This window comes from Saccopteryx leptura, chromosome 3, assembly GCF_036850995.1.
Source record: "Saccopteryx leptura isolate mSacLep1 chromosome 3, mSacLep1_pri_phased_curated, whole genome shotgun sequence".
NCBI lineage: Eukaryota > Metazoa > Chordata > Mammalia > Chiroptera > Emballonuridae > Saccopteryx > Saccopteryx leptura.
In genome coordinates, this window is record NC_089505.1 from 338,608,484 (window position 1) to 338,632,457 (window position 23,974).

General features: G+C 43.4%; 1 protein-coding gene across 3 annotated transcripts in view; it reads left to right on the forward strand.

Moving 5' to 3' along the window:
* GRHL2 (grainyhead like transcription factor 2) overlaps positions 1-23,974 on the forward strand; it is a 171,729-nt gene that overhangs the window by 130,262 nt on the left and 17,493 nt on the right. For all 3 annotated transcript variants that reach the window (XM_066379250.1, XM_066379251.1, XM_066379252.1), the window contains exons 10-13: positions 722-809; positions 1,611-1,750; positions 7,258-7,289; positions 20,974-21,065. In XM_066379250.1, coding sequence (XP_066235347.1) covers positions 722-809; positions 1,611-1,750; positions 7,258-7,289; positions 20,974-21,065 — 352 coding nt within the window. The remainder of the gene's footprint in view (positions 1-721; positions 810-1,610; positions 1,751-7,257; positions 7,290-20,973; positions 21,066-23,974) is intronic.

Below are 23,974 nucleotides of genomic sequence, written 5' to 3' on the forward strand. Positions count from 1 at the left end.
ACACTGGGTGCGTATTTTACAGTGGTTGCGGCATTTTAAATGCCATAGATCAGTGGTCCCCAACCTTTTTTGGGCCACGGACCGGTTTAATGTCAGAAAATATTTTCACGGACCAGCCTTTAGGGTGGGATGGATAAATGTATCACGTGACCGAGACAAGCGTCAAGAGTGAGTCTTAGACGAATGTAACAGAGGAAATCTGGTCATTTAAAAAAAATAAAACATTATTCAGGCTTAAATATAAATAAGACAGAAATAATGTAAGTTATTTATTCTTTCTCTGCAGACCAGTACCAAATGGCCCACGGACCAGTACTGGTCCGTGGCCCGGGGGTTGAAAACTACTGCCATAGATGGAATTGAGGACGAGGCAGTATATGAAGACAGTGATTAGCCATCAGACACAAATGAGAACAAGCTAGTGGATGGGAGTTTTGACAGTGATGAGGAGTTGTATGAATTTTATGATGAATAAAACTTGAGTTCAATAACTTTATGTAAAATATTTTTTTCCCAAATTTCGGGCCCCAAAATTAAGGCATGTCTTATACATGAGAGCATCTTAGACATGGGGAAATATGGTAATTGGAGGGAGGGAAATGGGACTGCCCGCTCTCCTCTCCTCTTGTTTTGTCTCTTACTCTGTGATTTGTGAGCAGCAGTATTGTTGTGGGCTCTGATAGTGTGCCTGGCATTGTCTGCATTTGTTTTTCCCTGTCAGGGAGCAGAAAGAAAAATCCGAGATGAAGAGAGGAAGCAGAATAGGAAGAAGGGGAAAGGCCAGGCCTCCCAAACCCAGTGCAACAACTGTGAGTGCCACTGAGAAGGGATGGGCTCCACTGGGTCCACTAGGGAGCTGGTGGAAAGAAGTGGATTACGGGTAAAACTACAGACATGCAACGGATTGCTTGCTTCTCCCAAGCAGTGGGAACAGAGTAAATTGTCCCTGTGAAAAGCAAACAGAATCAATGATCATAGAGTGTTTAACGCTAGGAGGGACTCTGTCATATCATAGAGACCAGCACTTTCCTTCTACAGACCAGAAATCTAGGACACAGAGTGGGGTTGAGGGACTGGGTGAAAAGGTGAAGGGATTAAACAAACAAAAACACCTCATAGACACAAACAATAGTATATAGTTTACCAAAGAGAAGGGGGTTGGGGGAGGTTGAAGAGGGTGAAGGGATGATAAATGGTGATGGAAGGAGCCTTGACTTTGGTGGTGAACACACAATACATTATACAGATGATGTGTTATATATTATAGAATTGTACACTGGAAACTGATATAATTTTATTAACCAAAGTCACCCTTATAAATTCAATAAAATTTTAAAATAAAATTTGGGACACAGAGAGGGGCAGGAGGGTGTAAGGGGACTGCGCTCTGCCTCAGGAGTGCTCCGTGAAGTCCCAGCTCTTTCTGTTGGTTTGACAGTGGGAAGGGGGGGGGGTCCTAAAGTGTGTTCACAGGTATGGCATTTGGAAGGCTTCATAGGAGAGAATCATGCTAAGACTAGCATGGTTAGTCTAGCTAAGACTAGAGCTTACATTTGAGAGTTCTTGGTTATGCATAACCCATTTGTTTTGGGGGTTTTGATTATGTCCAGCCTCTGATGGAAAGTTGGCAGCGATTCCTTTACAAAAGAAGAGTGACATCACCTACTTCAAAACGATGCCTGATCTGCACTCCCAGCCGGTCCTCTTCATACCCGATGTCCACTTTGCAAACCTGCAGAGGACAGGACAGGTATGAGCTACCTGCACACATCTACCTGCCATCCATCCATGGGGCTGGTACAGTGGTGGGATTCAAATAATTTAACAACCGGTTCTCTGCCCTAATGACCATTTTAAGTATAAAAAAAGATATATAAAAAATGTAGTTTATTATTTCATGCATTTAATACTTAAATAATAACAATAAAAGAGATACACAAAACTAGATTATGTTGCAAGACTTTAAAAATATTAATGAAAAAATATTAAATAATACCTGATAAAAAAACAATAAAACTGTTCTTGAAGATATTTTCCATATTGCTTATTGATTGGCATCCTCACTTGCAATTTTTTTCACTTATAGACAGACTGAACATTACTATGGACACTTAGAATATGCTGTTGTGCAGATGAACCTTAAAAAAGTAAAGAATGTCAATTTGTGATTTCTATATTGGGCGGCTGCCCAGGCTCCTCCTACCTCAAAACCCTGATTACAAGTGCCTTTTTAACAAGCGGTTCGCCAAACTCAACAAAAAATTAGGTATTGGTTTTGCCGAATTGGTGCCAACTGGCTGAATCCAACACTGGATTGGTAGAGCCTTAAGACAGAATCACTCAAACAGTGTTGACCTTAAAAATAAAACTGGGCCCTGGCCGGTTGGCTCAGCGGTAGAGCGTCGGCCTAGCGTGCGGAGGACCCGGGTTCGATTCCCGGCCAGGGCACACAGGAGAAGCGCCCGTTTGCTTCTCCACCCCTCCGCCGCGCTTTCCTCTCTGTCTCTCTCTTCCCCTCCCGCAGCCAAGGCTCCATTGGAGCAAAGATGGCCCGGGCGCTGGGGATGGCTCTGTGGCCTCTGCCTCAGGCGCTAGAGTGGCTCTGGTCGCAATATGGCGACCCCCAGGATGGGCAGAGCATCGCCCCCTGGTGGGCAGAGCGTCGCCCCTGGTGGGCGTGCCGGGTGAATCCCGGTCGGGCGCATGCGGGAGTCTGTCTGACTGTCTCTCCCCGTTTCCAGCTTGAGAAAAATGAAGAAAAAAAAAAATTAAAAAAAATAAAATAAAACTGATACTATTTAAGTCAGTCATTCCCTCCTAAAAATGGATTTTTATTCAAAGAAGTGTCTCAATAGAGTAAACCAACTTGCTAAGAGGAAGAAGAGAATTAGCTGCTGGTAGTGAAGTGTTGACAAGGTAATGGAAAAGGAAGAAAGGTAGAAGACTGATGATGACCTGTAAGAAGTGTTAGTGTCCTCCTGTATTATTAGCCTGATGCAATAGAGCTCCACCTAATGGTGGGAAATTGAACTGTGCCTGTAATTTCATCAAGTTGCACAAGAAGAAAAATTCTGGAAACTCTATCAACAATTTTTTTCCTCAGCAAATTAACACTTCCAATGAACTAGCTAAATAATTTTACATCAGAAGAAAAGTGACATTGTAGACAAACTTTTTAAAAAACAATTCCTGTCTTCTAGGTATATCTATACATGAAACAAAAGAGCTAATATCAAAATAACATAAATGTCTAATGATTAACTCATTATGGTAGCTCAAGTTGATGAAATGTTATGTGACCACTAAACTTATAGTGATGGAAACTATGTAGCAAAGTGAGAACTAGTTACAATAATGTTTAGTGAAATCTGTTCTATACAGTGATTCCAAATGTAGACCTGAACTTAAAAGGAATAGGGCAATTGCAACTCTTGAAGAGAGGGTTACGATATATGGATTGTTTCTTCTTCCTAAAATTCTTTAGAATTCTTTATTTTATGTGATAAATTGAATATGTGTGAAAAAAAGAGAAAATAATAATTACCTCCCTAGTATTTACCAGAATTGTTTTTCATTAAACCAACTTTGAGGAAAGTTCTGTTTTGAGAAATGGGGACACACTGATACGCTCCCGTGTTTCCTCCACTCTAGGTCTTAGAGACTCGTTGACATTGACCTTAGTCTCGGAGGAGAAGTCATTATTGGTGTCACTTTCTCTTTTTGAAAATATTTGGTCCCTTAGTGTTGTTTTTGATATGCCTGAGACAAAGCAGCTATCCACTACATGGTAACAGAACACCCATAGCCTTTTCTTAGATCATATGCCACTAAGCAATAATTTAAAATTTCCACCTTATCTTATTTGTTTGATAGGAACAAAGACACAAAAGGGAAAGTAGGAATGTTATGCTTTAGCGAGATATGAGGGCCGGCACCAAATTTTATTTTACTTTTTAATTCCCAAGAACAGTGTGGTGATTTACATATTTACAGTCTTTGCTGCTTGGGATTTTATGGAGCTAGATTTGGACACCTTCCAGAAGAGGAGATAATTGAGTTAAATTGTTGTTATTTATTGTCATGATGCTGGTTTCAGCTCCATGTCAAAGCTGACAACCTAACCTATTTTCTAGGCAACATTTCTCTGAAATATAAAAAGCTATAAAGAATTCTTAAGAGAAGAAGTGTCATGCTCCCCATGACAGTTCTCTGGCCTCACGGGCCACCTCTGTGTCCTGAGCCCGGCTCCTAACCTACGGCTGAATCCAAACGAAAGTGGAGCTTTTTACAGTTTGTTGGTTTCAACAATTGCAAACAGTGTCCCCCATGCCGCAGGTGCAGTTAAATCCTGCTCTTTGGGGTCCACCCTGCAGAGCCTTCAGGCTTTCCCTGTGCCCTTGGAGTCAGAGTTAAGGGGCCATAGAGGGAGCCTGCCTGAGCTCTGGGCAACCTCATGGTGCCCTCGTACAGTGCATGAATATTCTGTGGCTGGTCACCTTGCTTGGCCAAGGAAAGGGTGCCTACTGTGGCTGGTTGGGACTTGAAGGGCAGGCTGCCTTTTCTTAGAAGAGCTTGAGATGGGTCCAGAAACAGCAGGGAAGACAGCAGTGCCACAGGGTTCGAAGTACACGTGGGGCAGGAGTTGGCAGATGTTGACAAGCACAACAAGAGCCAGCAGTGGCAGGTGAAAGGATGGGCCAGTTTTACGGCGGGGGGGGGGGGGGTCGGGGGGGCGATATTGTGCAGCTCAGTAAGCACTGCAGGCGTGAGCCTTGTTAGAACCAGCTGCATCGCAGCTCTGCCCAGCTGCAGGGTGAGTAGCCTGAGTGACACTTAAAGACACATCAGCCATGGTACAGCAATTCTAGTCACCCAAGTACATGCCCTGGAGAGTGAAGATTTTCACTGTCAGCCCACATGGACCCTGGTCCCCTGTGACCTCACTGACTTATAAACATGTAGACTGGAATATTTACCAGATGATTATCAGAAACTAATGTGAGAGAGTGAACCCACTGTGTAAGCACTATGGCGATCTCCAGTCTCCCTCTCCTTACATGAAGGTGCTGATATTCACTGCATCAAGTGAGAAGGGAGCTTGGGAGAAGTTGTGGGATGCAAGGCATCACCTCTCTGGATATAATGTATACTCTGCAGTCTCAGCTGTGGGATGCAAGGCATCACCTCTCTGGATATAATGTATACTCTGCAGTCTCAGCTGTGGGATGCAAGGCATCACCTCTCTGGATATAATGTATACTCTGCAGGTCTCAGCTGTGGGATGCAAGGCATCACCTCGCTGGATATAATGTATACTCTGCAGGTCTCAGCTGTAGGATGCAAGGCATCACCTCTCTGGATAATGTATACTCTGCAGGTCGCAGCCTCCTTAAAGTACCAGAGCCCAAGGAGGATACCGTTCCTCCCTCACACCCTCAGCAGTGGTCTCCCAGCTGTGGTTTGTGAGCACTCTTCCTCTAAATCACAGAAGTTCTTGGTTAGAATTCAGTTTCCAAAGTTCCATTCCAGGTGGTTTGAATTAAACTCTCAAAAGGAGGTTCCAGATATTTGTATTTATAACAAGATCTCCAGATATTTTTTATGTACTCTAAAGTTTGAGAAACACTCTAAACATTAAATTAGTGCAGTACGTCCTACAATGAATAAAGGAAACAGTGGGTCGTTATGAGAGAGGAGAAAGGCAATGCCAGGATAGGGATGAACACAGTGTGGTGGAGGCCATGCGGGAGGGCCAGAAAACAGTCAGGAGACGGGAGACTCTGCCGTCTTCGAGTCACCAGCTAACTTTGCAAAGAGCTGGCCGTCACCCTGCCATGTAGCTGCAGGGCGGGTGCATTATGCCACATTTAAAGAATCCAGCATAACACAGGCCACATCAGGAAGTTTTTACCGAAAACCCAGTTGTGTGGCCAGTGCTGTGGCCCAGGCTCCCTCACCTAAGAGGGTCACTCCATATGGATCTAGATGGACAGTAGCATTTCCAGTACATCACAAGGACAGATTCTCCAGTGCCACACTGAAACTTGGGATGGGGGAGGAAACAGCTTCATTCTTTTGTTTTAGAAGAAAAAACACATACAATAAATACACCAGTAGACATAAAAAAGATTTTTAAGAGGGAGAAGTTCCTCATGGAAATCTGAGCTAATGAGTAGATGACTCATCTGAAGAGCTCCAGGTATCCAGCTCTGTTACATAACTAAGGCCGGGCTTGGCAAGGTCCCAGGAACTGCCAAGAGCCCTTGAGAAAGTTTGAAGGGAGTGTGCCCGTCCAGGGACAACTGTTGCTCTCCCTGGCAACTGGAGCAAGGACAGCGACGAAGTGTACTAGGACGAGGGGCAACTTTTGAACTTAATATGTGAGTGTCCGATACTAACTTGGGTATTGTTCTTCACCCAAACAAAAATGCATGCAGATACAGCTCCGGAAAGGTCTACTGCTAATTTTTATAAATAATTGAGTCAAGAGAACCTACATATAGAGCAAATCCCTTCTGGAGTTTCCCTGTTGCTTCACAAAATAATAAGGATGCTTCATAATAGCTTTAATTTTGATTCTACTTAACTGCCATGCTGACACCTAAAGGAGTCTTTTTTTGAGGATCTTTCTCTGGCCAGAAATACCTTCAAGAACTAAATGACCCTTCCCAGCTGGAAGATAGTTGACTCCTACATCTCTGTGGTTAGGGATGCCGGGGAACTGTTGACTCCTACATCTCTGTGGTTAGGGATGCCGGGGAACTCAGGCCCCTCTGAGGAATACACAGAGGCCTGAGGTCTGTCACTGTCACACTGCCACTCTGCCACGGGACCCTCTTGCTCCTCTTCCATCACCCAACCACAGTGTCCAGAGTCAGCTCACCTGCAGACCACAGGGGATTGCTTCCTCACGGGCCCTGCCCCAGAGCCCTGCCAAACAACGCTTTTTAGATCCTGCTAAAATACTTCCTTATTATCAAAAGCAAGATTTGGTTTAAGGAAATAGGTAATCTGATCAGACTAACTTGAGCCGGAAATAATCAGATTTCCAATTTTATTTCATTAAAGTATAAGAATTAACCCTGTGGAGAATACGAAGTTAAATTGTATTTCCTTAGACACACACATACACAGCATCATTAATCAAATTTGTCTTTTTTACGAGACAGTGGTGTGCCTTAGGAAAGTCTGTGCATCACATAACATATTTCCATCTCTGTCTCTGACCTACAATAAGCCTATTGTTTTATTCCACAGGTGTATTACAACACGGATGATGAACGAGAAGGGTAAGACACTCAATTCTTTCCTTCAAACACCCAAAGTCAGTCCATGTCCGTAGAAATGACTCTTCACACAGTGGGTAACTGCGGGAGGGATGGGACCGTCCTTTCGTCAACAGACTCAGAGCTGAGAGGTGTGTGATTCTGAGTACTGAGAGGAAGGCTGGGGGAATACTATTTCCTTCCAAATCTCACTTTCCCCTTCTTCCTCCGATCTGTCTGAATAACTAGCTATTTTTCTAAATGGCACATGTCTTCAGTTCCATCTTCTTACCAGTAATCCAGTTACTGAAATAAATTTTTTTGGCCCCAACACGAGGTCAAGCTGAGCTTGTGCCAAGGAGACAGCCTACCTGTTTTCAGTATTACCTGGGCCACCTGCACTACTTCCTGAAGCCCGCACTCTGGGAAGCGAGCCGGGGTGGGGGTGGGGCTAGTGGTGAGGCTGCTTTGAGTGGGAGCTGGGAAGGCTGGGAATCCTTAGGACTGTAGGTTAGGGTCACTGAAAGTGCCCAGCGTGTTGCACGTCATGATTCTGCCTACAGCTTTCCACCCACAACTCATTTTATAGACTCCTAGAATTTTAGAGCCAACAGAGAAGCTTCAAGGCCATTTAGCTGACCCTCCCTTGTAGGCAATGTAACATCTTATCCCTCGCCCTTGAGAAGCCAGCTTCCACTTGAATATTCCCAGTGATGGAAACAGTGTGAGTATTCTCACTGTATGTGAGGAAGATCATTACTGTTGGGTGATTCCAGTCCTCAGGAAGTTAGTCTGTTGAATTGATGTCGACCTTCTTTTGACTTCTACTCATTGACTCTAGTTCTTCATGTGCCCCAAATGCTCTTTTTCTCTTAAAACAATTTACAACTATGTTCATTTTTCAATATCTGCATTACATTACTTATATGTACCCAAGATCTTGGTTTGCGTTATATATTAATATATATAACTAAAAACTTCTAGATCACTTTTTGTCAACTTGTGGTCAAACCAGGGCTTCCCTATTCTTATATAATTAATATACTTCTCAGACATTCCTAGGTGATGTAAGTATAGCCGATTTGCTGAGCTCATCGCCAAAGCAGAAGGGGGCAAATTGCAGCCCGAGGACCAAATTAGGCACAACACTTGTTTTTCTGTTGTTCACAAACATTTTTAAATGGTTGAATACACCCTGAATAATATTGTATGACATGTGAAACTTATGTGACATCCAAGTGTTTATGCATAAAATGTAATCGGAGCACAGCCACATGAATTCCTTTATGTCTTGTCAGTGGCTGCATCGGGGCGACCACAGCCGAGTTCCATGGTCGCAGCAGAGACCACATAGCCCAGGAATCCTGGACGCTTACTACCCTGCCTGTTACAGAAAAATCTGCCGCCTTCTGTTCTAAAGGACAGAATCCCAAAGGAGTCAGATACTTCCCCAGCTGGTTAGAAGCAGAACCTCGTATGGCATCTGACCTCTAACCTCTGAGTTCTACATGTTCTAAGTACTTCATGAGATTGTTCTTTTTTATCTGAGCACATGGATAATACATTTCCAGAGGCTGGGATGAACAGCAATGATTAGCACTATCAGTCCTCATCGGTTATTCACATATTTTACAAGGGACAGTGTGGTGCCAAGGAAAGAACTTGACTCTGAGCTTAGGAAGCCCATGTTCTGTTGCCAGGCTGCAGCTCCTGGGCCGGCTCCCTGACCGCTGAGCGTTGGTTTCCTCACTTGCCCACTGAGGACTGTGTATAGACCAGGGGTCCCCAAACTACGGCCCGCGGGCTGCATGCGGCCCCCTGAGGCCATTTATCCGGCTCCCACCGCACTTCCAGAAGGGGCACCTCTTTCATTGGTGGTCAGTGAGAGGAGAATAGTTCCCATTGAAATACTGGTCAGTTTGTTGATTTAAATTTACTCGTTCTTTATTTTAAATATTGTATTTGTTCCCGTTTTGTTTTTTTACTTTAAAATAAGATATGTGCAATGTGCACAGGGATTTGTTCATATTTTTTTTATAGTCCGGCCCTCCAACAGTCTGAGGGACAGTGAACTGGCCCCCTGTGTAAAAAGTTTGGGGACCCCTGGTATAGACGATGATCTCTGAGATCCCATCGGCTCTAACATTCCATTACCCTCCTGCTTGAAAGCTTGTATTATGTGTGAGAAGTGCCCGAGACCGAAATGCTGCTTCAGGTGCAGACCTCACTTAATGTACCTCAGCCTCAGTCCTTCCGTGCAAAGTGGCAACGTTTAGGTGACTTAAGAATTACCCTCTGTTATAATCTTAAGGCCCAAGGCCCAAGTCTCTTTACTTTTATACATATTCTATTTAGAGGTCAGTTGAGCAATATGGATGGCCTTAGAGCCTCAGTGTTAATGTATAGTAGGCACTTGGCTCTTGTTATATGTAAAAGGAATAGCATTCGCTGCATACCATGGCTAGCCACTGCACTGAGTGCTTTATATGCATAATCACATTGAATTCTCCCACAATTCCCATGGGAAAGATGCTATAATTATCTCTATTTTTACAATGATGAAATTGAAACTTCAGAAGATTAAGAAACTTGGTCTAAGTCACGCAGCTGGCAAGTGATAGAGGCAGGATTTGAACCTGGGTCTAGCTGCATTCCCCATTACCTGCTTTTAGCCATTGTTCTGCTCTATTACCTAATCCTCTTCATTCTTGATTTGTGGCTGCCAAAGAGGTATCAAAAGACAGGCCTTCATTGTGACAACTTCCTGGCCATGACAAAGGCACACCCTTGACTCATCCGTTGGAGTATAAGACCCAAACTGTGACAGCCCAGATGAGTGTGTCCAGCCCCGAGGAGTGCCACCTTCACTGGCATTTGCACATCCTCCATCAGGACTGTCTCTGACCAGTTCTTTCTCTCCCTGACAAAAAAATCACATTAGTATTAAAGCATCTATAGTTGTTTATTTTTTTAAAGACTTTATTCATTTTAGAGAGGAGAGAGAGAGAGAGAGAGAGAGAGAGAGAGAGAGGAGAGGAGGAGCAGGAAGCATCAACTCCCATATGTGCCTTGACCAGGCAAGCTCAGGGTTTCGAACCGGCAACCTCAGAGTTCCAGGTCAACACTTTATCCACTGAGCCACCAGCACCACCACAGGCCAGGCAGTATTAAAGCATCTAAATGAGATTTTGAGAGCATCATTCACACAACCACTAGCTGCAGGAGATAGCCTGCTGTGGCACACCAGAGTCCCTCTCCCTGCAATGCCAAAGCTACGTGGTGGGCAGACAAACACTTGTTCACAAGTAGGAGAGCTCACCTGACGTGCCTGCAAACCTGAATGCAGTTAGAGAGTCACCGGAGAAAACTGACGGGAGGTGGGATGGGAGCATCATCAGCCAACTGCCTAGACTGAACAAAAAGAGGAAAACAGAAAGAGAAACGCCTGGCCGTTCTTGTCTAATGACAAAGTATTTGGGGTGACATCTGGTGCTGAATTTGGGGATCAGTGGACCTGTGAAAGTTTGTTTTGTAGGTATGGGAGACAACAGTTAGATACAGAGGGTTTTGGGCACCAGTTGTCAGCAGCAGGCTGCTTGCTGTGCTTTGGAATCACCTGGGCAGTTAAAAGATACTCATGTACAGGCGCCACACCTCAGAATTTTATTTAATCGGTGTGAAGTACAGCTCAGGCATGGGGACTTTAAACAGTCCCTGTGTGAGTCTAATGCTTAGCGGTGTTTGAGAACCCTTGCTCTGGAGCTAGTCAGCCATTGTTTGAATCTGGCCTTGATCTTACAAGCTCTGTGACTTAATATAATAACCTTATGGACCCTCAATTTCCTCATCTAAAAGTAGCAAATAATAGCACTACCTGCAAGAGTTATTATAAGCATTAATATGTAAAATGTTCTGTCTGATACATGGAAGGTACTTTATTAAAAATCATAGCCATTTTTTATTAAGATTCCTTTTCAAGCCCCAAATAAATGATACTTGGGAACTGGAGGAGAGGAAGATGAAGGAGAATGAAAAGAACAAGCCAGACAGAAAGAATCTTCCGCAGAGTGTGAGCCCTTAACCAGGGACACAGAAATGGTTCCTAGAAGGAAGAGAGAAGGGCTCTAAACTGCCTGAAAAAACAATGTAAATTGATATGCAAATGTCATACACTGAGAAATTCTATTTCCGTTATTTCTGGGGCCCTGCTCTCCATCTACATCTGACCTCTAGTTCCTGGAAACCCTTCCTGCCTTGATCCCCTGTCCACAGGATGCCCCTGTTCCAACCCGTGGTGTGGTCCCTTTAAGCAGAGCGGCCCTGTGGTGTCTGTACTGCGTCTGGGGCATGGGGATCCTTGGTGAGCTTGGGACTCCCTGTGTCTGGAGGACAGTTGATTCCCTCCAAAATCCTGCCGTTGCCGTGGGATGTTGCTTAGAACACTCAGACTCTGGTCCTCTCCAAGAATTTTTCTTACCCCCTTGCTTCTTCCCAAAGGCACACCACCATCTATCTCCCCTGAGGCCACCTTGTATGACTTCCTCAGAGGCTGAGGCTGTAGGGAAACAAAAGCCAGAAGGAGGCAAGGTTGGGAAGGACAACCCTGTAGATGGGTTCCATCCCAGCTCAGAGTCAGCGCCACAAAGTGACTGCACTCACCAGGCTCTGGGTGACTCCACCAGAAGTCCCTGCCTTTCCTCTTGCAACAGGGAGGGTCCTATAGATGCTGCCAGACCAAACCACGCACTTGGTTTCCGTGTTGCTGAGCAAAACAGTCCTGGATGTTTGTGTTTTGGGGAAGCCAACACTTCGGCTAGAATTCAGTAACCCTTTGGGGAAGTTAGAGATTATTAACCCATCACCAGTGAGTTCACTGAATCAACCTGATATTAAGCCTAAAGTCATCACCCTGTGTTCATAGCACAAAACAAAATCCTTTTATTTTATTTTATTTTATTTTTTTAATATTTTATTTATTGATTTTTTTGTGAGAGAGAGAGAAGGGGGAGGAGCTGGAAGCATCAACTCCCATATGTGCCTTGACCAGGCAAGCCCAAAGTTTCGAACCGGCGACCTCAGTGTTCCAGGTCGACGCTTTATCCCACTGTGCCACCACAGGTCAGGCAACAAAATCCTTTTAGAATTCTGCACTTTCTCTCTTATTAAAGGAAAAATTTTCCAGAGAACCAAGAACCAAGCCCCCACCCCCCACCCCTCATTCAGGGATGCTAAGCGAATCATGAAATGTGAGGTTGTAGGGTATGGTAAACCATGTTTCACCATTTATACATGAATATCATGACTATAAATAAACTCCTCCAGTTTTCCAAGGAGAAGATGAAAACAAAAAAGAAAGCTCTTGAACCAACTAAAATAGGTAAATATTTATGGATATAGCCAAAAATATCAATGATCTACTGATACTTGCTTTGTTAATTTAATTCCACATACATTTAAAGAATAACATCTTATGATTTAATAATGTTTGCCATTTTATGAAACACTTTTATTTATTTAGATTCTTCACAATTCATCTTTGACATCAGTGTCTTTCTTGTCACTCGAGTTACTTTTTGTTATCTCACACGGTTTATTAGGACAACTCTTCATTACCATCAAAGTTGAGATACAGCACTTTTTAAATCCATATACTGTATATGAAACTGTCCTCTGAAATTTTACCCCAACCCACAAATATTGATTCTCATAACATTAGAAATAGTTACATAAGTGATGACCATGAGGTTGCCTCCCGTTTTAAAATTGTGTTTTTAATTAAACTTTTTATTTTGAGGTAATTGTAGATTCACATGTAAAAAGCCCACCCTCTTTTGGATTGGCATATGTTTATCACTTACTATTCAATATTGCATTAAAAAAACCACCCATTAATGCCCAAGTCTGTTCCAGAAATGCAAGGAAAGTTTTTAAAAATTTAAGAAAATGGCCCTGTCAGGTTGACTCACCAGTGGAGCATCAGCCCAGCATGTGGAAGTCCCAGGTTCAATTACTGGTCAAGGCACACAGGAGAAGCACCCATCTGCTTCTCCACCATTGCCCCTCTCCTTTCTCTCTCTCTCTCTCTCTCTCTCTCTCTCTCTTCCCCTCCCGCAGCCAAGGCTCCATTGGAGCAAAGTTGGCTCAGGTGCTGAAGACAGCTCCATGGCCTCCACCTCAGGCGCTAGAATGGCTCTGGCCGAAACAGAGCAATGCCCCAGATGGGCAGAGCATCGCCCCCTGGTGGGCATGCTGGGTGGATCCCGGTCAGTCACATGCAGGAGTCTGACTGCTTCCCTGCTTCTAACTTCAGGGAAAAAAAATGTAAATCACTTTTACCATCTCTTATAGTCAGATTTTCCTTATTTATTTATTTATTTATTTATTTATTTATTTATTTATTTTTATTTTTTTTACAGAGGCAGAGATAGACAGGGACAGACAGACAGGAACGGAGAGAGATGAAAAGCATCAATCATCAGTTTCTCGTTGCGCGTTGCGACTTCTTAGTTGTTCATTGATTGCTTTCTCACATGTGCCTTGACCGCGGGCCTTCAGCAGACCGAGTAACCCCCTGCTGGAGCCAGCGACCTTGGGTCTAAGCTGGTGAGCTCTTTGCTCAAGCCAGATGAGCCCGCGCTCAAGCTGGCGACCTCGGGGTCTCGAACCTGGGTCCTTCCGCATCCCAGTCCGACGCTCTATCCACTGCGCCACCGCCTGGTCAGGCAGATTTTCCTTATTTATTACATTAATACCAGTTATTCTTGTTTGCATTTTAGTTTGCCATTTGGCAAATTGGAAAATAGAAGCTGAAGACATTTTAATGATGTTAATTCTTCCTATCCACGAGCACAGTATATGCTTCCATTTATTTGTGTCTTCTGCAGTTTTTTTCTTGAATGTCATAATTTTCTGAGTACAGGTTGTTTACCTCCTTAATTAACCTTATTCTAGGGTTTTTTGTTTTGTTTTTTAGGCAATAAGAAATGGGATTGTTTTCTTAGTTTCCCTTTCTGATAGTTTATTACTATGTATAAAAATGCAGCTGATTTCTGAATTTTATTTTGTGTACTTTTATTTTACTGAATTCCTTAATCAGTTAAAGTTGTTTTTGCTACTTGACTGAATTCTGTTATTAGTTCTAACAGTTGTTTGTTGGAATCTTTAGGGTTCTCCATGAACAGTATCATGTCATCTGCAAATAACGAAAGTTTTCATTCTTCCTTTTCAATTTGGGTGCCTTTTATTTCTTCTTCTTGTCTGATTGCTGTGGCTAGGATTTCCAGTACTATATTGAATATGAGTGATGATAGCATATATCTCTGTCTTGTTCCTGTACTTAAGGGAAACGCTTTTAGTTTTTCTCCATTGAATATGATGTTAACTGTGGATTTGTCATATATGACTTTTATTATGTTGAGGTATGGTTCCTTTGTTCCCACTTTGCTGAGAGTTTTTATCATAAATGAGTACTTGATTTTGTCAAATGCTTTTTCTATATCTATTGATATGATCTGATTTTTGTCTCATTTTGTTTATGTGGTGTATCACGTGAATTGATTTGTGAATATTGTACCAACTTTGCATCCTAAGAATATATCCAGTTTGATCATGGTATATACTCTTTATAATGCATTGCTGAATTAGGTTTGGTAAAATTTTGTTGAATATTTTTGCATCTATGTTCATCAGAGGTACTGGCCTATAATTTTCTTTCTTTGTAGTGATTTTATCTCTGGTTTTGGAATTAGGGTAATAATGCTGGCCTTGTAAAATGAGCTTGGAAGTCTTCCCTCCTCTTGAATTTTTTGGACTAGTTTGAGAAGGATAGATGTTCTTCTTTGAATGTTTGGTAAAATTCACCTGTGAAACCATCCAGTCTAGGACTTTTGTTTGCTGGGAGTTTTTTGATTACTTCTTTAATATCATTAGTTGTATTCAGCCTGTTCAGATTTTGTTTCTTCTTGATTCAGTTTTGGAAAATTGTGTGTTTCTAGGAAGATATCCATTTCTTCCAGATTGTCCAATTTGTTGGCATATAGTTGTTTCATAATATTTTCTTACATTCCTTTGAATGTCTATTGTGTCAGTTACTTCTCTTTTATTTCTGGTTTTATTTATTTGGGTCCTCTCTCTTTTTGTCTTGATAAGTCAGGTTAAAGGTTTGTCAATCTTGTTTATCTTTTTAAAGAACTAGTGCTTAATTTCATTGATTTAAAAAAAAATTTTTTAGAGTTTATTTATTTCCACTCTCATCTTTATTATTTCCTTTCTTCTACTCACTTTAAGCTTTGTTGCTCTTCTTCTAGTTCAGGGGTCCCCAGACTTTTTACACAGGGGGACAGTTTACTGTCCCTCAGACCATTGGAGAGCCGCCACATACAGTGCTTCAAGAGCACAGGATGCATCCTCTCTCACTGCCCACCAGTGAAAGAGGTGCCCCTTCCGGAAGTGTGGCGGGGCCGGATAAATGGCCTCAGGAGGCCGCATGCGGCCTGCAGCTGTAGTTTGGGGACCCCTGTTTCCTCTAGGAATAAAGTTTGATCATTTATTTGAGACTTTTCTTGTTTCTTGAGGTAGACCTATAATGCTATGAATTTTCCTCTCAGGACTGCTTTTGCTGTGTTCCATAGATTTTGGGTTGTATTTTTATTTTCATTTGTCTCAAGTTATTTTGATTTCTTCCTTGATCTCATTGTTAACCCAGACATTGTTTAGTAACATATTATTTAGCCTCTGTGAGTCTGTGTATCTTTCATATTTTTTTGTAATTGATTCCTAGTTTCGTATCATTGCGGTCAGAGAAGATCTTGATATGATTTCAATATTCTTAAATTTATTGAAACTTGTTTTGTGTTCTAACATGTGGTCTATCCTAGCAAATGTTCCATATGCACTCGAAAAGAATGTATATTTCTTTGGAGTATAATGCTCTGAAAATATCAATTAAATCCATCCATCTAGTGTGTCATTTAAGGCTGATGTTGTCTTATTGATTTTTTTGCCTGAAAGATCTATCCATTGATGTCAATGGGGTGTTAAAATTCCCTATTATGACTGCATTACTGTCTATCTTTCCCTTTATGTCCACCACGATTTGCTTTATATATTTAGATGCTCCTATGTTGGGTGCATAAATGTTTACAAAGGTTATATTCTCTTATTGGAATGATCCCTTTATCAGTATGTAATCTCCTTCTTTGTCTTTTTTATAGACATTGTTTTAAAAATCTATTCTGTCTGTATAAGTATTGCTACCACAGCTTTTTATAGTTTCCATTTGCATGAAATATCTTTTTTCCTTCCTTTGCTTTCAGTCTTTGTGTATCTTTCATTCTGAGGTGCGTCTCTTACAGACAGCATATATATGGGTCTTGTTTTCTTATCCATTTAGCAATTTAATGTCTTTTGTTTGGAAGCATGTAATCCATTCATATTTAAAGAGATTATTCATAGGTATGTTTTTATTGCCATTTTATACTTTTTATAACTTTCTCTTTTTTTCTTTCTTCTTCTCAAAGAAGTTTTTTTTTTTTTTTTAACATTTCTTGTAATACTGGTTTGGTGGTAATAAATTCCTTTAGCTTTCTCTTGCCCAGGAAGCTCTTTATTTCTCCTTCACCAGGATCTGGCGCCTGCCGAGATCTCCCTTTGAGTGTTCCACTTGTGGAGCTAATTGGATCATGCTTTAATATGGTCTGAATCCCACCACCAGGTTGTGTGGGTTCTGGGTCCTCTTGGGACGAACTTTGGTGCAGTGTAATATCAGGCATTGCCTGTGACCAGTCCTGGGCTACCTTTTTATAGGTACAAAGCAATTCACAGTTTGTAGTTGTCTCTGCTGGCCCTGGGTATGCATTGGTGGGGCTGAGTTGTGCACCAAGGCTGATTTCCACGAGCACCAAGCCTGGGGGCTAGTCAGCAAAAGGCCCAAAGCACCCCGGTAACTGCCTCTGCTTGCTGGCTGCCTGTTATATTCAGTAACTGAAAGAGCCTCTGACAGTATGTGACTTGTATGAGGCAGGTTCTTAGTGAGTCACCAGGTAGGAGTGAGTAGTTTTCACCAAGTTGATACAGATTCAAATTTGGTACCAGTGCTGGGACTGAGGCCATTTAGCAAAACCTCAGGGTACCTGCCCCCAGACAGGTGCCCTCAGACCTATGTGGTAGGTCTCAGTGAGTCATCAGGGGGAGGCCAGCAGAATTCATTAGGACTAACCAGACCAAGATTTGGCCGTGTGAAGGGAGAGCTCTGCACAGGAACAGTAGTGCCAGTTGGGCATGTGAGGGGAAAATGGCTGCGGACCTAGAGCCACACAACCCAGTCTCTCCCCCCTTGAGAGTCTTCCAAGAGAATCTGCACTGAGGGCTCAAGGTGGCCACAGCCAGCTGACTTTTCAGGGTGAGCTCAACAGGTTGGGGCCACCAGGAGTTGGGAGAGTAGGGCTAGTGAGTCTCCCATGGGGGACACTGGGGAGTGGAAGGAGGGGCCCTGCCCCAGAGCCACACCACTAAGTCTCTGACATCCCCTGAATTTGCCCTCCAGCTGGATGTGAGCTCAGCAGGGCAGGGTGCCTGGGCATCAGAAGGGTGGGGCTGGTTCATTCCTCTAGGCTGATGCCATATGGAGGGGAGTACTGCACCTAATAAAGATGGCATCTGTGGGCAGTGTGGGAGAGGGGCTCGGCACAGGGACCTGAGTGGCTGTCCCTTCAGCTTTCTCCCCAGAGCCATACAACCCACTTTGTCTTTACGTGACTCTAGTCTGTCGCACCCACCCTCTGCTAGAGTCTCGGGCAGGGGTCCCCAAACTTTTTACACAGGGGGCCAGTTCACTGTCCCTCAGACCATTGGAGGGCCAGACTATAAAAAAAAAACTATGAACAAATCCCTATGCACACTGCACATATCTTATTTTAAAGTAAAAAACAAAATGGGAACAAATACAATATTTAAAATAAAGAACAAGTAAATTTAAATCAACAAACTGACCAGTATTTCAATGGGAACTATGCTCCTCTCACTGACCACCAATGAAAGAGGTGCCCCTTCCGGAAGTGCGGTGGGGGCTGGATAAATGGCCTCAGGGGGCCGTAGTTTGGGGACCCCTGGTCTCGGGTAAGTGGCTCCGAATGATATTTTGTGCACTAGCCTTTTAAGAGGGTACCTGGGTTTCTAGCAGATTCCTGCCTCTCCCTGGAGGATAGAATCCCCACTGTTTTTCACAGCCAGATGTTATGTGAGCTCCTCTTCCCAGTTCTAGTGCTCTTGGCTAGGGAGCCCGGCATGGAGCTGAGATCCCACTCTCCTTAGAGGGACATTTTCAGCAGAGATATCCCTCTATCTGCTCAGCTGCAGCAGGTAGGTGTGGGTGCAGCCCTTTTCGCATCTCCTCCTTGCCTGGCTTCTTCTGTAATAAACCCTTTGTTATACGACTTCTGTTCAGCTAGCCTAGAGTTGGTTATTCAGGTTGATTGTTCTAAAAGTTAGTTATAATTCCAGTTTGGATCTGAGAGGAGGTGAGTGTAACTTCCAGCTGCTCTGCCACTAACTTGCATCCTACATTGATTAAGATCATTTTGGGATGATGGGTTCTTCCCAAGAGAGTAATTTTTGTTGTAAATAAATTAATTGAGACCACTTTATTTAGGGAACACATGGTAATTAGCCTATGTAGGCCATAAACAGAGTTGTGAGAGGTAATCTATGTCTCCATGGTGTTTGCAGCGTCTTTCTGCACTTTATTTTGGCAACTCCTCACTGGGCACCAATGCCGGGTACAGTTCAGCCTACTAGGTAGGGTGCAGCATTGCCTTTCCCAGATATGGCCAGAGACCCAGGTTTCAAACCTGAACATCTTCCCATTTTTTTTCTGGGGAAACTTAGCAGTCCTTTATTTCTACTACAAGCATTTGCTTCCCCTGAGATTGTACCTCAAGGTAATGGCTCCATGTGCTGCTAGACCTGGAGTCCTCACATCTCATCACACATGGGCTCGTGGGATGGAGACTGATATCAGAGAAAGCACCTTTTCCTTATTCTCTGGTCCTTTTGTAGTACAATCAAGTGTAATTGACAGGCATCAGGAGACCTGAAATTCATGCTTTTTTCATCTATCAAATGGAGCAATCATATCTGCCCCTCCCTTCTTGCCTTGTTTTGAAAATAAATGTAACAGTTGAATTCAGACTAGACAAATTTATTGACTCCCTACTGGGTTTATAGATTTGAAAGTGTGAAAAAGCATTTTTGCACTCCCAAGAGAAAAGTGGTTTATCCAAGATGTTATTTTAATGGCAAAGTTTGTCACAGCTCAGAACGGGGTGCTATCAAAAGTCAACAGACTTTTGGAAAAATACAAATAAATCTTGCTTGGCAAGAAAAGGAAAATCACTGGTTTAGAAACCCTCACACAGCATGTTAGAGTGGTATTTCACGGGCTGGTGGTATTCCAGGCTGTTTACCCATTATTACCCCACTGCCCACTGACAGCTGTGTAAATGAGTCTTCATCTTCTCCTGAGGTCATGGTCATCCAGTTCCAAGACATGACAGAATAACACGACCTACTTTTATAATAAGGCAGTGAGGGGAACACGGAGGGAACAGTGCCCTAAAAACTTATTACTACCTTCACCTGGGACTTGGATTTGAGTTTTTCTTCTAGCTATTTTCATAGTTTACTTACTAGGGAATAAAATAAGGGAATGCTGACTCTTAATATCATTTCTTATACCCTGACTCATCATCTCAGATCTTGAGTACCTTTAACATGAAGTTGTCCTTCAAAGCTGGGTTCTCTGAACAGCCTTTTTCACTTATTAGCTGCATTACCCTGAGTGAGACAGTTAACACACTAAGCCTCAGTTTGACCATCACTGAAATGGGGTAAGGTTGGCGCTTGCCCCGGCTGGCTCACAGAGTCCACCACACTCAGCAGCAGCGACTTCTCTTCAAAGATAGTTTATTTTTCCAGTTTGCAGTTCTCCTGAACAGTCTTCCCCTTCCTTAGAGTGCCTAGAAAGAACAGGAACTTTGGTAGGAAATGCACAACCCTCAGAACGAGCCCAGTTAGGAACAGGCAGGGCCACCACATCGTGGGCTCCCAGGAAGAGGGACTGAAACCCTCTCCCGGGGAGGAAGAGCGGGCAGCCGAGGTCTGGGTCTCTAGGGAACTTCCACCACTGCAGTCTCATCTGCTCCAACCAGATGGAGCCGTAGAACAGCAGGGAGTCAGGCCAGCCTCACAACTGAGAACCAGCGAGGCAGGCCTGCGCCTTTCCAGCTACCCTCTGAGCTCTAGGGGGCTGGCAAGGCAGTGCAGGACCCAGGCCCTAGCCAGTTTGGAGGGGGCTTGTATAACTTGGAGACCACACAGACGCCAGGGCCAACTCCTGCTCTTCTGAGCAGGAAGGGGGTTTGGTGCAGGACAGAGTGAGAGAAACCCAGAGGTCTCACCTTTGCAGCTCCATCTTCAACAATGGGAAGTATGTCTTTGGTCCATGCCCTAAAGGTAGTGTTTTGTGTGTCCTGCCGTAAAAAGGATGACTTGGGACCTGCAAGGGGAAAGAAGGAGATTGGGGAGTGGATCCGCGATGGAGAACTAGGGATGGCATAAACAAAGGGAAGAGATGGGGACTGACGCAGGCACGAGCCTTTGTTCTAGTGCCAGGCCTGCTTTGCTTAATGCTTTCTGCTCATCTTTTCTACAGCAGTGTCCTCGTTAAACGGATGTTCAGGCCCATGGAAGAGGAGTTTGGTCCAACACCTTCCAAGCAGATGAAAGAAGAAGGGATGAAGCGAGGTATCTCTCCTGTTGGGGCCCTCCACTGGCATTGCTGACATAACCCGTCCTCCTATCATGAGTGCGAGGGGGCGTTTGACCAGAAGAATAACCAGCCCAGCCCTCACCCCTGTGGTTCAGGGCTGGCTAGGGGAGTTTTATTGACCCAGGAAGTTCACAGTCTTCTCCTTTGCTTTAAACCTTGTCTTTTAAAACACTGTAAGCAAATGTTGATTCTTTCTGGGCACTGGTTCTTTCCTTCACTTTGGGAGAAATGTAGTGAACATACTGACTCATCCAGCAGTGATATACAAGGTTAGCATGAAACCCTTGCCGTGTATGTGACAATAAAACCTAAGCACCAGCAATGAGAAATTCTTCAATAGATGCTCACGATTAATCTCAGACAAATAAAGGAACCTGTTTTCTGAGATATCACAATTTACTCATTTTTTTTTTTTTTTGTATTTTTCTGAAGCTGGAAATGGGGAGAGACAGTCAGACAGACTCCCGCATGCGCCCGACTGGGATCCACCCGGCATGCCCACCAGGGGCGACGCTCTGCCCACCAGGGGGCGATGCTCTGCCCCTCCGGGGCGTCGCTCTGCCCCGACCAGAGCCATTCTAGCGCCTGGGGCAGAGGCCAAGGAGCCATCCCCAGTGCCCAGGCCATCTTTTCTCCAATGGAGCCCTGGCTGCGGGAGGGGAAGAGAGAGACAGAGAGGAAGGGGGGGGGGGGATGGAGAAGCAAATGGGTGCTTCTCCTATGTGCCCTGGCCCGGGAATCGAACCCGGGTCCCCCGCACACCAGGCCGACACTCTACCACTGAGCCAGCCGGCCAGGGCCACAATTTACTCATTTTTTTCTCAGCCAAGAGTCTCATTCTACTTTGCCAAAAAAGTAAGAAACAAAGCATGAGCATGTCCATGTCTTTCTTGCTCAGCAGTTGATGCTGTTCACGACTCTGTCCTTCCTCAGAATAAGGAAAGTGTGGGGGTAGCAGTTTCCCCCATATCTTGCTATAGCTAACACCAAAGGTTTCCAGAAACATTCAACTTATGCAGTATAGAACTTTTACTATTTTTTTTTTGTTATTTAGAAAACTAAATTTAACGGGGTGACATTGATCAATAAGAGTACCTAGGTTTCAGATAAACATTTCTATAGCATTTGAGCTGTTGATTGTGCTGTCTGCCCATCACTCTCCGTCACTGCATACTTGTTCCTCTTTACTCCCCTCTCCCACCCCCTCCCTCACAACCCCCTTCGCCCTGCTAACCACTTCACTTTTATCTATGTCCATGAGTCTCGGTTTTATATCCCACTTATGTGTGAAATTATATAGTTCTTAGCTTTTTCTGATTTATTTATTTCACTCAGTATAATGTTCTCAAGGTCCATCCATGTAATTGTAAATGGCACTATGCCATCATTTCTTATGGCTGAGTAGTATTCCATTGTATATATGTACCACATCTTCTCTATCCAATCCTCTATTGAAGGACACTTTGTTCCCATGTCTTTGTCACTGTGAATAATGCTGTGACAAACATGGGGATGCATGTGTCTTTAAGTACCAATGTTTTGGAGTTTTGGGCATATATACCAGTAGAGGGATTGCTGGGTCATATAGTAATTTTTATTCTTAGTTTTTTGAGGAACCACCATATACTTCCTTCCATAATGGTTGTACTAATTTGCTTTCCACCAGCAGTAAATGAGGGTTCCTTTTTCTCCACAGCCTCTTCAACACTTGTTATTCCTGTCTTGTTGTTAATAGCTAATCTAACATGTGTGAGGTGGTATCTCATTATAGTTTTTATTTGCATTTCTCTAAGAGCTAGTGAAGATGAGCATCTTTTCATATACCTGCTGGCCATTTTTATGTCCTCTTGGGAGAAGTGTCTGTTCAGGGCCTCTCCCCATTTTTAAATTGGATCGTTTGCTTGTTTGTTGCTAAGCTTTGTGAGTTCTTTATATATTTTGGATATTCACCCCTTATTGGACCTGTTCTTTGCAAATGTCATCAGTACTGGACTTTTAATGAGCCATATCATATTACTCTGATAAATGTATTCACCATACACACAGACTTGAGTTTTTTGTTATTGAGAAATTTTAATTATATTCTCCTATTTGTTGAAATGAGATTGATATAATGATCGAGAGTGTGTCCTCTGCAGAGTTGTATGACCTTGGAAAAGCCGTCTGCTCCTTAAGAGTCCTCATCTGTAAACTGAGGGTGAAAAGAGTTCCCACTTCAAAGAGTCTCTGTGAGGACTAATGAGTGAATGTATATGGAACTCTAAACTCAAGTGCCTGATACATAGTGAGCACTTGTGTTCACTAGTATAGCTATCAGCTTAATGATCAGGCCTTGCTCTACTTAAGATATATCACGATAATTGTGAATAAGTGATTAATATTGCAGAAGGGAAAGATCACACATGGATAGTGTTAGTTACATTACATCATTTAAACCTTTAGAAGATTTTCTGACTTCACAAGCTCAATGTCAAATATATACTTTGAGTGCATTTTGAGCTCCCTTCTTGCCTGCCTGCCTCTTGTATATCATGCTTTGGAATGAGGGCAGAGCGATATGGAAATCAAAGAATCACACAGGCAAAATTAATTGTAGCTGGCACCTATATTTAGTACATGCTGGCTAGTCCAAAGGTTGTGTTTCTTGATTATTTTGGGTTTGTGAAGTCAGGGCAGAAACTGCCAAGAGGAATCGTATTGGGCTACAAAAGCCATTATCTGGCCTTTGCAACATGTAAATCATAGGGACACATGAGGGCGCTGCAACCAGCCGCATTGGAGGGGATGTTCCCCCAGGGGGAGCCGAGGAGCTCTCCTTCGGAAGAGGACGGTGTGTTCCTGAGCCCTTGCTGGGGCTCCCGTCTGCGCTGGACCTTGATAAGCA